The sequence below is a fragment of the Pezoporus wallicus genome, unplaced genomic scaffold (genome assembly GCF_028554395.1).
Source record: "Pezoporus wallicus isolate ANWC-B61680 ecotype Strahan unplaced genomic scaffold, APGP_CSIRO_Pwel_v1 contig_6428, whole genome shotgun sequence".
NCBI lineage: Eukaryota > Metazoa > Chordata > Aves > Psittaciformes > Psittacidae > Pezoporus > Pezoporus wallicus.
The window spans coordinates 1206806-1224376 of NW_026639269.1; the positions used below are offsets into that span (position 1 = coordinate 1206806).

The 17571-nt window shown below is 35.5% G+C and overlaps 1 protein-coding gene across 7 annotated transcripts in view; it reads left to right on the top strand.

The window, feature by feature from the left end:
* Positions 1–17571, top strand: part of MCPH1 (microcephalin 1) — a 122460-nt gene that overhangs the window by 24560 nt on the left and 80329 nt on the right. For 6 of the 7 annotated variants that reach the window (XM_057414062.1, XM_057414063.1, XM_057414064.1 and 3 more), the window contains 2 exons: positions 11823–11860; positions 14882–15044. In XM_057414062.1, the coding sequence (XP_057270045.1) occupies positions 11823–11860; positions 14882–15044 (201 nt within the window). Of the gene's footprint in view, positions 1–11822; positions 11861–14881; positions 15045–15866; positions 16248–17571 lie in introns of those variants that run through there. The other variant, XM_057414069.1, reaches the window with a different exon arrangement.

Consider the following 17571-nt stretch of genomic DNA (forward strand, 5'->3'; position numbering starts at 1 on the left):
TCATTGGTAGCTATTGTTGGAGTTTCAAAGAGATTCAGAGAAATTTTGATCCTCTTTCATGCAAAAGTTTCAAGGCGATGCAGTTAATAGGCTGTTCAACGTTTTAAACATTCTGAATGTGGGATATTAATCTCCATGGACCAATGATCAAGTCTGGATTAAAATTATTTTTTGGCTTTTTGCCTGCATCTTACTGCTTATTAGTTTTCTTAAGTTGTTTTTTTTTTCACTTTCTTTTCCTAAGGATATGTGTATACATTATTTGTATAGCTAATAACTGTAAGCATTATGAAGAATATATCAATCAACTTAATTCTAGAGTCATGTCCTATAGAAACATCATGAGATGGTCTGCTTTTTAGGCTAAAGAATCTGTCCAGAGCAGCTTAATTTCCTGCCACAAAAAAATCTGACTAAGGCTGCTAAACGTATATCCACAAACTACACTCAAGTGGCTCTTCCTCAGGCTACCTGCAGAATTGGTGCTTGGAAGTTTATCAGATTTGTTGGTACTGATTCCTCTTTCTGTGTAATTGTGCTGCAAGAACTTTACAAAGTAGTGCTAATTTTGATTCGTTTCTCTTAAAAAAAGGTCCCAATGTAACTATTCCATACTGAAGGAAAACAAAAAACAATATGAAATTCTTTCTTATTGGTACCCTTTTTCAGACCTGGCCTTGCAGCTGAAGGCGGTTTCTTTGAATGGTTCTGCTCAGTATCTGCTTGGAAAGCATTCTCTGTGAGGTGTTTAACACTAGCAAAAGCTAAGTAGTAGCTGGAGAAAATTCCTATTCAGCATTTTGAGATTTCTTCTTTCTTCCACCTATACAATTTGACTCAAGTATCAGTAAAATAGCAATACATACTTTCTTCCATGTCATTAATGTTGGAGGTTTTTAATAATTTTAAGGGTTTCTAGGTGCAGTTTCACTGTGCAAATTCATTTAGAGACAACATTGGGGTCTTTTTCATTGAAAAGTAAAAAGAACTAGACAGAAAGATTTTACATGATTTAACCAGACAGTCTGGCAACTAGACTGTTGCACTGAAAAGTTTTACTTTGTATTTTCTTCAAGCAATTGTCTTTTAATATATATTAAATGCTTATAAGTATGCCTATTTAAGATCTATTTTTCCATTGTATGTATGCATACATACATGCGAAATGTATAAAGCCAATGTTGGAAATCCCTAGAAAATCCTTAGTGAAGCAATTTTAAGAGGATATTATTTCAAACAAAATTAGACTCTGAACTGTTGTAGGTAATTAAGTTTCAAAGCTTCTCTAGTACAACTCATAATACATTCTTGAAATTTTTAAAAAAACAGTGAAACATAAAAAAAACTTTATTAAACACTTTTTCTTAATGGCTGCAGCTTAAACATTGCAACAGTTTGATAATGCTAGACAATGTGAAAGTGGAGTTAAATTTGGAAACTTTAGTTTGTTTTCTTTGCTCAGAGTAAAGTGTATGAGAGTGTACTGTGAGGGTGGTGAGGCACTGGAGCAGGTTTCCTGAAGAAGTAGTACATGCTTCATCCCTGGCAGTATTCAAGGCCAGGTTGGACAGAGCCTTGGACAACATGGTCTAGTGTGAGGCATTCTTGCCCATTGGCAGGGGGTTTGGAACCGGATGATCTTAAAGTCCTTTCCAACCATAATCATTCTATGAGATTCTAAGAGAGAATTATATATTATATCTTCAAACAAACAAACAAACAAACAAAAAAAACTAGGAAAACAACAAAACCCACCTTTAAATTATAGTAATTGTAGATTATATGCAGTTTTGTATTCCACAGTTCCAGTATGAGGCTTCAGCTCATTGCTGGCATTCTAGGAATCTGTTGTGTTATCTGTTAAATTTGTTACTTAGCTACAAGCCTCTTAATTTGAGAAGAGATGTAAATGGCAGGTTTTTTTGTAGAGTAAGAGTTTGAAATCTAATACCTCTTTAAAAACGTTTTAGAGATTTTCTGAATGTAATTGCTAGACAATGTCTGAACTGAAACTTTTTAGAGTACTTTAGTTCTAGCTCATTCACTACAGTGAATGCAGGCCAGTAGGCATTTGGAGTCCACTGTGCGATGGTAGATATTAAAAAAAGCCGTATAAAACTATATTTTGGGAATATAACCAGGTGTGTTAACATTGTTTACTTCCATAGTTATTTTAACTTGTCATTTGTAGTTTCTTTAATATAAATCAAGGTTTAGAGTCTGTATTTCTCTGCTGTGCTATTGTGTTATACATTTGTTTTCTTCAAAACGTCATGCAGATTGGGTTGAGTTTCTTGTATTTTGTTTTAGCTGAAGTTAAAATCAAGAATTACTTTATTCCGGTACTTCTAACATCACAATTTTTCATTGCAAGTACTCATTTTCTTTCCATCTATACTATTTGTATAGGCGTGCTTATTGTACTCTAAATGTTGAAGACTTCTAATCAGTTATCTGGAATTGTACTGTCAACAGAAGCCACAAAGAGCAGTTTATATGGGAGCTGTAGGTATGTTGAGGAAAAATAAGTAAGATTTTCAGGAATCTTTAATGGCTTCAGGAGCAAGCTTTTTGGATTTTAAACCACACCACCACTCAAAAAAACCCAGGAGTTTTGGTGGTTAGGGAATATTCAAATGCAGCATGTAAAGATAGATAGGGATAATTAAAACCGTATTTTCACAGAGAAGACAGTATGGGCTTAACTGAAATTCCTTCAGTTTTGTTTTTAAATGAATTCATTTTGCTTTGTTTTCCTGTAGCTCCTGGATTTGGGTGAAGTTGAAATTATCAACACTGAACTTAGAGATTTTTGAAGGAAGAAATTTTTACAAAGAATCTAAGCTCATGCTGGGGAGCAGTTAGTTTGAAGCAGGCCATTGTTATATCCTGTGATCAAAATCCTTTTTGAAAATACTTTATTCATGGAAAAACAAATTTTAGTGTCCTGAAAAATCTGTAACTATAAAACATGAAGCATCTTGCCAGACATTCAGGAAAGTAACTTTATGCCTATATTTGGTATGTGTATTTGTATACTGTCAAAAATAGATTGTATCAGTTTAGGGGACAGCATCTGGTTGCTTTCCTTCCAATGTTTATTTAGTAGTTGCTTTGAATAAGTAGATATCTTAAACACTGATACTCAAAATATTATTTGAGCCACAAATGAATATTAAACTAGTGTGAATTCAACAAGCAGGCAAACTCATTCATGGCTAATAATAGAAACTGGAACTACCTACACATTTATGGTCTGGAGAAAATAGCTGATGTAATGGGGTTGGTGGACAAGTGGGCACTGAAAATTATCAAATTGATTTCTTATGGATATAGCAATGAGATGAGTGACTGAAGCTACAAATTACAAGAGTGTTTACATGTTACAATTGAGAAACAGGGTGTTGACCAGTGTCTGGTGGTGCGGTTTTATGCATTTCTGATTTGAACCTAGAATGTTTCTTATTTACAAGATGTCTTATTTTACATGAAGTAATCCTGAAAGTGTCTGACCAACTCTAGCTGATGACAGCTGAATGATTTATTACTGTTTAACTGTAGTTATTTAGCTGGCTTAATATAAAGTTGAAGAAAAAAGTTGCTGGTAAATAAGCTTTTAAGCAGACTACATTGTGGAACAAGTAACTTTGAAACTGTCAGTGATAAAAGGATCTAATGTTATACATTACTTGAGAAAATTTGTTTCCCTTATGTGTCTGAAATATGCCACTGAATGGCACATTGAAATCCAATAAGAAAGTTAATTTGTACTGGCAAGACACAGCTTGTATTATTGCTAGATCCAAAATATACCTGTGGTCATTTGTTCCAAATGTCCAGGTTTTATAGAATCATAGAATAGTTAGGATTGGAAAGGACCTCAAGATCATCAAGTTCCAACACCCCTGCCATGGACAGGGACACCTCACACTAAACCATGTCACTCAAGGCTTTGTCCAACCTGGCCTTGAACACTGCCAGGGATGGAGCATTCACAACTTCCTTGGGCAACCCATTCGAGTGCCTCACCACCCTCACAGTAAAGAACTTCTTCCTTATATCTAAACTTCCCCTGTTTAAGTTTTAACCCATTACCCCTTGTCCTATCACTACAGTCCCTAAGGAAGAGTCCCTCCCCAGCATCCCTATAGGCCCCCTTCAGATACTGGAAGGCTGCTATGAGGTCTCCATGCAGCCTTCTCTTCCCCAGGCTGAACAGCCCCAACTTTCTCAGCCTATCTTCATACAGGAGGTGCTCCAGTCCCCTGATCATCCTCATGGCCCTCCTCTGGACTTGTTCCAACAGTTTCATATCCTTTTTATGTTAAGGACACCAGAACTGTACACAATACCCCAAGTGAGGTCTCACGAGAGCAGAGTAGAGGGGCAGGATCACCTCCTTTAACCTGCTGGTCACACTTGTTTTGACGCAGCCCAGGTTTAGTTTTGTAGTAATACTAGCATTTGAGAACAAAATGTTATGTTGATAAGTAGTGTTCATTTCATATACATGGAATATGCAGATAAGGAGTTGATAAAATACATCTGTCTTTTGGTATATAGTTAAGCAATGGAAAAAAAAATCCAAGAACTACAATACTGGCCCAATAGATTTAAAAAATATTGATTGCTGTAAGAGTGAAACTAAATGAGCATGAGCAAGGTTAATATGAGATGGCTAAAATCACTGAAAACAATTCTTAGTAAATATTTAAAAAGCAGACTGTCAAAATACTGCCTGTGACTTAGTACTTAACCAGTCATGCTCAAGCTGTTCAGAGGATAGCACCGTAAAGGATGCCTATGTATCCCACAGTTTGAGACAGTTTATGTCTTGCTGTCTGTCTAATCTTATGAATATTTTCACTCAACCTTTGTAAGATAGTTCTGATTCTGGACCTTCCAGCTAGTGAACTTGTACCCCATACTTCTCTCAGATCTTTTTGAGGGCTTCCAGAACAGAAGGCATACTCTTGGCATCTTCTGCTGCACCTTGCACTGCATTCTTTGGGTCATGTCCTAGTGCCAGAATTTTTATCACCATTTAGGGTTGCTACCACTTCTGCCATGAAAATCTCCTATAGATGAACTTAGTGCACTGATTCATGGCCTTGGATACTTAGAAATCATTCTCTTTACGATAGGTTTCATGCTAGCTGTTTTGGACCACCCACTGAAGCGCTATGGTCTATTACTTAAGTTTAGAAGTGTCTTTTCAAAATAGTACCTTTCTGTGACAAAAGGCACAGCCTCCTTTCACCTCAAGTTTAGGGTGTTTCGTCTCATCCCCGGGACACTTGCAGCTGCTGTTCACACTCTTGTATTGGTCTGTTTGGAACACTGGAAACGTGTGGTGACTTTGGTGGTTGACTGCGCATGTCACTTTGTGTCATCTTAGCAGACAGGGTAGTTAAGATCTAGAAATTGAATTCACCCAAGTTTTTATATAAAATTGGCGCTAAATTTCTGTTCAGTCAACAGATTAGCATATTGGTTCTTTTTCAGAACCTTGTTCAAGAAATAGTGGCTTAAGAACATGGAGAGTTTTGATTTTTGCCTTCATAGAATTAAGAAAAAACTTTCACTGTTTCTACCCTCCACCCCACCCCTCCCTGAAGATTGGCAGGTATGGTAATTTTTGGTCTGGAGACTATTTATGAAGTCTTATGTGAAGTCAGAACACACTTTTTAGTATTAATTTTAGGTGGAGACTATTTATGAAGTCTTACGTAAAGTCAAAACACGCTTTTTAGTATTACTTTTAGGCAAGTAGAAAATCACTCAAGAGCTATCATGGTGAACAGTAGATAGGGATAAGTACTAAGAATAAAATCCTAGAATCCCAAGGTATTTGAAGAACTTTGTTTAAAAGTCTATGGCATTCTTGGATTTGATGATGAAAAAGAGGCTTAGGTGCAAGAAATGGATGCAACACTTTCTGGTTCAGAGCCTGAGAGCATAAACACTGTGTAAGAAGTGACAGCACACAGTCTGTAATTGAGATACTTATCTTCTGCAATGATGTATGTATAACTTAAATCTACTTCCTGATAAATCACAATTCCTTTCTAGTTTTGGGGTACAGTGTTAAATTTAATACTGAGGTCATAGCCATCATGCCAGAACACTAAACAACCCACTGCAGCTTGTTCATCATCATCATCACTGGTGTAAAACTGTGCTATGGGCATGGACATCTTCCACTAGACCAGGTTGCTCAAAGTGCTATACAGCTCAGGCTTGAACACTTTCAGTGGTGGGGCAGCTTCTTCCAGTATCTCACCACCCTCATAGTGAAGGATTGCTTCCTAATACCTAATCTATATCTACCCTCTTTATATAAAGCCATTCCCCCTTGTCCTACCACTGCATGCCCTTATAAAAAGTCCCTCTCCAGATTTTTTTTAGGTACTGGAAAGCTGGACAACCCCAGCTCTCTCAGCCTGTCTGCATAGAAGTGTGCCAGCACTCTTATCATCTTCATGGCCATCCTCTGGATATGCTCCAACAGGTCCTTCTCCCTCTTTATGCTGCGGGCTCCAGAGCTGGATGCAGTACTCCAGGTGGTGTCTCATAAATGCAGAGTAGCAGGGGAGAATCCCCTTCCTCGACCTGCTGGTCATGCCTCCTTTTGATGCAGTCCAGCATACAGTTGTATTTCTAGGCTGCAAGCACACATTGCTGAGTCATGTTAAGTTTCATCATCCTTCCTCATCCATATTCTTGTCAACAGAAGTTCTGGGAGTTCCTATGTCTGTGATTATAGGATTTCTCTTTTTTTTCTCATCTTTGTCAGTGATGCCCAGACATCTGTCATATCTGATTTTCCTATCTTCTTATAGCCTTCTTTGTTTCTTCATCTTTCCCAATGTGTGTTGATTTAGTTAGGATGGGTGCATTTTTCACATCTTTCTAGGACCAGAACAGAGGTACTATATTTGGTTGGGAAATTATAGTCAAAGTTCGAGTTTGCAGCCAGAGGAAACTGGAAAAATATCAGTATCAAAGGCCTGATAAGAGGAGAAAGGCCAGTCAGAAAGTAAATTACAGCTCTGAATAACTGCTGTTTAAAGCTACTAAATAGTAATCATTTGTTACAATTACAATTATTTTCAGCTATGAAACACAATTACTCAAGTAGAATGAACTGATGTAGCGCAATTATATATTGTTTCTAAAAACGGCCTTAAAGTTTTGGATCCTCATTACAACCTTCCTAGATAAAAGCAGAGTGAAATTAACCTGATTCTTCAATATTGTCATGCTACACATGGTTCTGGGGTTTTGGCTTATGTACTAGTAGTGCTGAAAATTGTTACTTCCGAAATACAGCTGTAAAGATCAAAAGCGAGTATATGAGTTCTGAACCAATTTTAGAACCATCTGATGGGCCTACAACAGCCAGAGAATGAAAGGACTGGAAGAGTACAAAACAGATAGCATAATAATCTTGTACTCTTGCTTACACTTTATTTGCATTTGCATGCACTGCTTTCCCCTGCCTCCTTCCCACCCCAAAAAATTGTCCTTTATCCCTGACGTATTGGCTAGACCACATAGTATAATTATCTTGTTGAGTCCTGAAGGTGAAGGTCTTTTTCTACTCCATCATAGCACATTTCTGAGTTTGAGACTACACTGAAGCTTATTTCAGAGATCTTTATTCAACTCTAAGGTATATAAGGCATATAGCACTTGGACTAAATAATATACAGTTCAAAAGTGGTATTTATTGGTTGAAATACTTTCTTGAAAAATATCTGAGGCCTGAGTTCTTGACCCAAAGACAAAATGTGATCTAGTATACATAGTCTGGAATGTAACCAGTCACAAATGTAAAACTGTTCCTATGAAGTCAATTCTTAGTATGAATGCACTTTATTCTTCAGAAATGGCCTGAAAAATGTATTTTATGGTCACATTTTAATTCATTTGTCACTTATGAAAAAGAACTTATGACACTCTTAAGGAAACAAAATTTGAGTTCACTTTCTTGAAAAGCAGGTTGTACATGCCAGGACTTTTCTCTTATTGTCTTTCACCTCCAAGAAACACCTGCTAAAACTTAGAAGAAAGAAAGAATATTTTTTGAGGTTGAATGACTTTTTTGTGGTGAAGGCCGGTTAACATACTTGTCTTTGAAGTACTGTCTTTACAAGTACTTTTTCCTTTGATCTACTGAAATGCATGTTTCATTTTTCAGATGACTTAGAAAAATCTTGTTGTTGGCGAACTCTAAAGAAATACTTAGTGCAACTGTGCTCCTAAGAAATATATAAAGGAAAGCAGAAGCAAAAGATATAAAGGAAAGGTGAAGCATGTCATTTTTAACAGCCTGTATTCCAGATCTAAAAAATATTTCAGAAAGAAGTGTTTTCTGATTTAGAGCACAGATATGCAACTCTTCAGGATTTTGAGATTACTGATAAATAAAAGGACCAGTTACCTTAATGCTACCTTTTCCAGTGTTTTATAAATAGTAACAACCCTGCTAAATACATGCATTCGAACTCATAATGATGCTCACCAGATGTATTTTTGCTGGCCAGAAAAGTAAATGCTAACTCAAAATTTTTTTCTTGCAATAAAGTCAACATGTAAAATAAAACAGACACAAAGAGCACTGAAGAAAAATTGCATAGCAAAGGGGTAAAGCAATTAAAATGTACAACTGAAAATCAAAAAAAAAGTTTTCTGCTTGGTGACTGTAATTAAAGAGGACTGCTTGTCTTACTGAAGCTATAAAATAAAATATTGTCTGCTTAGCAAATAACTTTTAACTTGCAAAAATATGCAGTTCTGAATGCAGATGAAATAATAATTTGGAAGAAATGTAATTTCTGACAGAAAATTTCCCCAGAATACCCGCTGTACCATCTTCTATGCTATGTTTTGTAGCATAAAAGCTACAGTTCAAAAGCTGACTGCAGGGTAATATCAGGACAGACTGCAGGTTTCCCATTTTGTATGCATCTAGTATTTTCACTTTCCTCTAGATAAGGTATAAAGGAACTGTTAACATTTCTGCTCTGAAACTGAAGAAGCAGCTGCAGGATCTCATGCTGCTCTGGCCCTTGGTTAATCGTAGTGCTTTTTTTTTTTTTTTTTAACCCAAGTTTGGCAAAAGTAGTGGTCTGATTAGTAATATTTCCATGACATTTCATTTTAAAAATTGTGAGGAATGTTTTTTTTCTGCACATTCTGAACTGGCACATCAGAATCTGGCTTTGGAGCTAGTACTGTACAAGGACCCCAAGAACCTAGTGCAATTCTTTTGTGTGGATTTAACTCTACACATCTAGCCAAAGAGCGTCACTCTGATGGCGGTGAGGCTTGGCTTCAAATACTGAAAGAGTACATCATGACCATGCTGAAGCATACATATATGACATGAGGTTTTATGCCCAGAAAGATTGAACAAAGAAGACTAAAACCTTGCTTTTCATCCATGTTTTGTGCCTTTCCCATGCTGCCACTTCCCAGGTTCCTTTAATGTCCAGGAGTTTGTGCAAATCCAACAACATGTATTAAGACAGTATGAGGCATGGCCTCATGATTGTATAATGTGGTCCCATTTCCAATTTCAATCATATGACCAAACCTGTGCAGTAGGGTGCCTAATACTGCAGTCCTTCTGACACAACAACCCTTACTCAGTGTCTTATTGGATGTCTTTTTGAATGTATATACTCAAATTTTGAGTTTATATTAGTATTTAATATTAAAGTTATGATAGATGTATTTATATTGTTGCTTTTTTATTATTTTTGCTCAAACTCTTTATGTATAAAATTCAGATGTGGAATTGAAGCTGTGAGTTTATTTGAACTTCCAAGAGCAGCTATATGTGGCTGCTTATTTGGAGTTGGAAGTAATGCATTTGAAAGTCTCTTGGCTAAGATTACAACAAATTTTGATTAGTGCATATTATCTTCTCTTCAACTGTCAGGCTAGCAGTAGGCTAAGGCATCATCGGTAAGTACTGTTGGCAACAAGTCAGAATTTGGAAACAACATTTCCAAAAATACTGTGAAGGATTTCTCTCAAAGAAATATATCAATATAAAAGTTTCATCCTTTCTTCATTGGAAGTTTCATTCCATGTTATTGTTTCTTACATTTTTACATTATATATATTTTCCCTTCTGAATTGTTGTATAGCTTACATAATGTTGTCTGAGTGTATGTTTATCAAAAATTTAAAAAATTGAGTATGCTACATTATGTTGCTTCTGAAGATTTAAGTAGTATCTGCTGTTTCTGTTTTTCAAATATGCCTAACCAGAGAATGAAATAACCATGCGTATGTTGAAAAGACTACTACTTATGTTATCTTTAATATCTAACTTATCAATGCATAAGTTGTTTTATTCATACAAAGGTTGTTCATATAATGAACATTCAGGGTGCCCGCTATGAGTCTACAGTCTATTAGTCTAATAGTCTACAGAGGTAATTCCAAGGAACTCCCTTTTTAAATGTGATAAATTACTTAACCACTTAATGGAGAACAGCTCTGTACTGGTGAGAGAGGGTGTATGGAGTTGCATCAGAATATGCATTTTCTTCTGTGATTCATTACTGGGTAAAATGAGTTGCCCTCAAGTCTTTTTTGGTCTGTGCTACCAGCTGTAATCCAAAATATTTTTGTGGTCTCAGCTGAGTATATTACTCAAAGGAAACTGAATTTTAGCAGAGATTTTGGAAGCTTACCACTTGTGATTGTGGTAATATATAGGAGGGGGTGCAGAAATGGGAATGATTATTTCTTATGGAGCAGTAGTTATCTAGAGAAATAATTTGAAATTTATATATTGATTTTGAAAATTAGGAGACGTTCTTTGAAATATTTTTATAAAAGTCAGTTGATCTACTTTTTCTGCAAAATTAAAATGTGTATGTACTGGTGCATGGTTATGTAGCTACAAGTAATTCTTAGCTCAGATTTTCAAAACCTCTTTTTACATGTATTTTTTTGACGACCACGTTCAGTGACATCTTTCTCTGATACTGCTAAAATTCGTTCTGTCCTACCTTTATGCATGCTGGAGGCTTTTCTTGTCATTTCTAATGAACAAAGGATACTTCTTTCTCTTCTTACTTCTTTAATATTAATTCTTAGAAAGCTTATTTGAAGTCTGGGGCAAACACTCCTACTTTGCACATGAGCTATAGAGGGTATTGCAGGAGAGGGAAGGGGTAATTTTTAAGGTGTCTCAGAATTACTGGTTTAAGGACTGTTATTCACTAAGACAAGATTTAAGAGTGGAAGAATGTTTACTTAAAAACCTGGACTTAAAATACTATAGTTGTGCCAAAAAAAAAACCAAAACTATCAAAATAAAATTATAATTTGCAACAGATATACTCTTGTTTCTGCAGCATCTCAGCCAGTTTCTGCCTTTTGGAAGAAACTGGAAGAATTTTAGATTACAAGTTTCCTTTGTTCAAGGTAAGCTGCCTTTTTCCTTTCCACCTAGTCTAATCGAAAAGGCCAAGAACAAATAACATCCTAAATAACATTTCTATGGCATCGCAGACTGGAAATTCTTTTTCTTTTTACTAATGAAAACTTAATGTTCCTGTCTTCTGATATATTGGATGTTGTAATACCAGATGTGATGAAGGGGTTTGTTTCCTTCTCTGTCCTCAAAGTTCAATATTTCTGGTATAAGTGTTAATTAGCACAGCTCCTTCCTGAGGTGATACTGTAATTATGAAGTAGCTTAATCCTTTTAATGGAACGGTTTCTAATTTAAGGCTTTTTTCAAAGGGGAAAACTACGGATTTTTGATGTTTTGTTGTCTCTTTCTCTGTCTCTAGCCAACAAGGACACTAGTTATGACAAGTATGTCTCCTGAGTAAGTATTAAACATTTTGACTCTTTAGTCAGCACACCATTTAAACTTGATGTTGATTATCTTTTTTATGCCTATACAAAATAAGATTGTTTTTCGGGCTGTGTGTTAAAATATTTTATTTTATTCTGTAGTCTAGCTAGAAACATGTACATACATGTATATGTCACTGCTATTTATACTGTACATATATGTTTGTGTTGCTATGGTGCAGACTGAAGTAGTTGTCCCTTAGGTGAGCTCCACAGGGCTTCAGAGAAATAAAACTAAAAGCAGGTTCTTAATTTTTCTGAAGGAATTGTTTTATGTAGTAAAGAGTTCAGACTTTCAGCCCAAGACTTAGCTTTTCTGCCACGAATTTTAATTATTTCTGTTTAAAAAGTCATAATCTGAAACATTAGTTTAAAACGTTTTCTTTCATACAAATAGTTGCTGAATAAATATCAGTTGTAGGCTTTTTAGCCACTTAGTTTCAAAACATTAGAAGCAGCTGCCACTGCATATTTTGGGGGAGAGTTAATAATTTTCTGGCATGCTCTTATCATTCTCTTAAAAGTCTTACAGAGAAAAGAACATCCAACAAAAACACAATTCCATATTTTATACTACACTTGCTTACAGTTTTTCAAATTCTTTTTCAAAACTCAAGATATTTCTACTACCCACAGATCTGGTTTGGGTCTGAAATAATTGCATTTTGACAGTTACATAGATGTAAGTGATCAGAAACAGCACTTAGTGACTATCCTTTTAGAAGTTCTTTGTAAATGGTTGTCAATAGTTATTAACAAATATACTAATATATGTCAAAAATTTAAAATGGAATTAATACTTTTCCTGTATTTAATGTGACTGAATGCTAGTAACACCAAGACTATAAAATGCACTTTGCAAGGCATGTAATATGAGGTTGCTGTGGGGGAGGTAAAGATAATAGTCCAGTTCAGAGTAGTGGAAAACAGAGGCTGTGATCTTCCTAAAAGAAGAAATCGTGGCAGAGCCAGGGAAAAAGTTCTTTTGTTGAAAGAGGTCATTAATATATTATTTCTTTTATGTTGCTTGTATGTTGATTTTTCCCACTATCCAATTACTATTTTATCAAATAAAAATGCCTGGTGATAACAGTTGCTTTTCTTCAGAACTTCTTCGTCAGGATTGTGCTTTTGGCTGTCTACAATTGTAGGCATTCATCAACTTGTAAATAGGTGAAGGGAAAAGGACTGCTTCTGAAGGAACTGCAGAATAGAAAATAGTCTTCCAAAATACAACCCAAGGGCCAAAAGCCAGTTCTGCTACCCAGTAGCTACAGCCTCAAAAGTAGTTCATTACAATTTAAATTTTAAGATGCATGATTTTTGTGGTTTCATGGCATAGGGTTTTGAGATCATATTAAATGCTGCTCACTGATTTACAGCTAGCAACTACCTGTTTTTTGGAATCACAAATTCAGAGAAATTTTGCTATGAATTTGCATCCGTCAGGTTTTGCAGCTAAAGGAAGTATAAACTGGTAAGTTTTTCACTGCAATTTGTAACATATCTTAGATTCAATTCTTGTACTACAGGTCTTTTTCCTCTCATTGTAAGGAATTTTGGGTAGACACAGGAAAAGAACTAAGAAAAGGTCCAGGTATAGCATGGAAATACATCTCCTGAGTATGCAGTTTAAGCAGGGCCATGAGTTGCAGTGTTGCAAAAAGACTCACTTGCAAGGCTATGTCAAATTAAAGCTCATAAAATGAGAATAGTAAATATTCTAGTAACATTCAAAGCAATATCACCAAGGCCAGAATTCACACTGGAATGAGGGTCAGTGTTTTCATTTTTTTGTTGTCTCTACATACAATACCGTCTTTTGATTTGAGTGTGAAGTTAATTTGATACACTGTTTTTACTATTCATTTATTTGTTTGAAACATCTTTAAAATAGATTGCTGGATTCTTTGTAAGGATTTTTTTTTTTTTCCAGTTTTATTGTGGTTCTGCTAAGTAGTTCGTTTTAGCTGGGGTATTTTGGGAATTTTAACTGAGTTACTTTCTGTGGAGGGAAAAGTAGTGAGAATGAAGTAACCCCAGAGAATTCTGGAGGTGCTCTGAGTACACCACATTATGTCAGTGATTAAATTGCTTTGCCCGAGAAGATCACCACTGTCATAGATGTGACTTCAATGCTGTCCTTAGTTGTTATATCTTGTATAGCATGCTGTGGACATTTCCAAGTCAGACAGCAGGAGCAGAAAAGGCATTGGAACTGGGCTTTCAATTATAGATTTTTAATGATCATTTATAATCGTGAGTTATAAAAATAATTATCAATAAGAACAGTAAATTGTTCTTATGTAGCAGCTTTTCTCTAGTTATACCGAGATCTCACTCTTTTCACAATGATATATTTATGTACTTCAGTGTAGCTGTGTAGAGAATTCAAGTTAGAATTCCAGTTATAGGTGGCCATTCTGGATTTTATATTTCATTTTATATATTTATTTATAATTGCATTTAAAGATAAGTGATTTTTGAATTGAAACATTGGCTCAGATGTACGGCTAGAACTTTGGGACTTTAAATTTAGACAGCATTTTCCTCAGATGCTGAAAATCTGGTGTTTCCTAATGAAAACTTCTTAGGAGTGCTGTGTCTAAATGTTTACATTTCCTGGTAATACTTTTTTGATAGTACTATAAAAGTAACCAAGAATGAGTCTCTGTTGTACTAGGCATTGTACACAATATGTTAGATAATTCCAGACTCAAAAGCTTCTATTTAAACAGACAAGATAGATGTGGGGGACAGAAAAGCTTTGATGTGCAAGCAGATATGATTGTGCCATGACATAAAAGGGTCTGCTTAGACTCTGGGAAGGCTAATGAATTTACGGCTAGCAAGTGGGTAGAAGCTCAGTGAGAAAAGGATAAGAAATGATTAGTGAGAAAATAAATGAAGTGAGTTTGAGTTGTGTTGTGTGTATATACTTTATAATCCTGCATATCCATACAACATTGTATGTTTTTTTCCCTTCTTTTAGGAAGCAAAATACAGTAATTCAAGTGGTGAATAAACTTGGAGACTTTTTGTTCTCAGATGACGTGTGTGAATCAACAAGTCATGTAGTTACAGGGAGTCCTCGTCGTACCTTGAATGTTATGCTGGGAATTGCTCGTGGGTGTTGGATTGTTTCTTATGAATGGGTGAGAAAATTTTTCTTTTAATTTCATTACTCAGTAAATTAAACTTATTTTGCATAGCTAAAATATCAAGCATATAGCTAAGTTTGTGTCCATGCTACATACAATGGCACAATGTTCGGATATTCAGACTTACCTAGAGTTAGTTCAGTAAGAGGAAATTTCTCTGTGTGAAGCTCTGTTGCTGTGACAGTCTTTCAGTACTTAGTATTACCAAAGTATTCCTGTATTGTGCCTGGCATATATTTTAGAAATGCCTGAACTCTTATCTCATGGATAGGAAACTCATGTCACATGCACTTTTTTTTTCTGAAAAATTAAACACTAAACAAATAATTTCTTCTCAATGTTAGATATCTAAGTTCAAATTATTCAATTTGAAAATCTTTATATATATTATTTAATTATCTGTTGTGCTCTGAAATAATCATTGTGTTTGGCACTGGTAAAAATGAAGGGGAATTGTTAGATATTTTGCTGCATAGTAGGGAAACTGAAAAATAAAAAAAGATAATAAGGAAAGCTGTTTGGAGACTTTGTAATTTAAAGAAATGGTTCCCAGACCACCAAATCAAATAATCACTGTATATCCTCAAAATTTCTTGCAGACTACCACGTAAAGTTACCAGACTGTCACTGTAAAGACAAGATAATCATGAATTTCTGTACTGGGTCCAGCTGTGATTGAGTTAATTTTCTTCATCTTACCCTGTATATGTGTGAGTTTAGACTAGTGACCAAAATGATGATGCTAACCCACCAGTATTTTAGCTGTTGTTCAGCAGTACATGCACAGCATCAAGGTGTTCTCTGTTTTTCCATCAGCCACCCCTTTGAGAAGGCTGGGGGTACACAGGAAGTTGGGAGGGGACTCACCTGGGACAGCCGACCCCAGCTGACTGATTTTTCCATGCCATCTGACATCATGCCTAGCTATAAAACTGGGAGGGGTTTTTCCAAAGCAGTCGTAGCTCATAGGCTGGATGGGCTTCAAGCTGCTGGTGGGAATGATAACTTTTACATCGCTTGGATTTTTAACTTCTTTTTTTCCTTCCCCTTCAATTATTAACTATCTTAATCTTAACCCAAAGTTGTTTGGGTTTGGGTTTTTTTTTCTTACTTTTGCCCATCCAATTCTCCCTATTCTGCTGGGGTGAGGAGTAGTGACAGAGTGGAAGTCTTACCTGTCAGTCCAGGGTTAAGCCACAATTGCCCATTGTTATAATAGTGATTAGCCATTCAATCTGATATTGCAGATGACAGTTTTTCAGCTTTCCTTATCTTTTCAGAGCTATAAAACTTAGCTGTTGGAATGTATATGGAAATAGCTCTTCATCTTACACATCTTATACTTTAAATTTCTTTGTTTTCTTTTTCTTATAAATACTTTAAAAATTAGCTGGTGAGATGAAAAAGAACTGCTGCATTTTTGTTTTCAGGATGTCTGGCACTTACCAGTATGAAGTATGTCCTTCATGGTATACATGTAGTTATCTGAAGAAGTATACTTTGGGGTTTTCAAAAGTTTTTGGTGATTAATTTCCCTTGGAATAAAGGAGTTTGCATCTTTGGTCACCTTAACAATTGAGTAATGTGCCTTTGTAGCAAAAAACCCAATAGCATCCTCAGTTGCATTAAGAGGAACATACTTCAGCAGGGCGTTTGGACAGTCTCTACAGGTGCGTTACAACCTCAACTACTCTATGTTGAAATATCTGTCCCACACTTAGGTTTGTATGGAGTTTTAAGTAACAACATATTTGCTCAAAGTTATTTTCTTATTACAGGGTAGTCAAACATAAAATCTGTATATATCCTTGAGAAAAAGCATCTAATAACTACTAAAATAGCTAAAGATGTAGGTAACTACCACAAAAATACAGTACAATGGTTTTCTATCTTTGTATATAAGGCATTATTTGGAAATTCGTATTCAGGTAGTTGATGTCTGGTAATTTCATTGCCCATTTTATGCACTGCACTTCTGTGAACCAATCCACAGTGAAAATATCAACACATGCTCTTCATAGTCCCATTGACTAGTAGCAATGCCAATTTTTTTCCTGATGTCTTAAGGTCTACCTTTTAGAATCATCACAGGGTTATCTACAGTCCACATATAATACCATAAGTTAAATGGAATTGTTCCGAGGATCAGTTTGCACCTGTAAATATTACTGGATCAAATGGAGAAGCTATCTTCACCCATTTCATTGAATTGCTATTTGACAAAGTTCTGAAGTTACTAGGAGAAGCACATGAGAAGGAACTAGAGGAAAAAATCAGAAATCAGTTTTCCAAATCACAAGTGGTTCAATTTTACAGTATTTGCTTATCTGTGAATATTGGGTTTGGGTGGTTTTTATTTAGAACTGTGATTACATCTTTCACTGAGACTGGATAAAACTTTGTGCATACATGTCCAATCCCTCAAGTAATTAAGTCATTTATTTCACTCAAAGGAAATATTGCTTTGAACTTTTCAAATATTATTTCTTAATCGGGTTAGATCTATGCATTTTATCCCGTA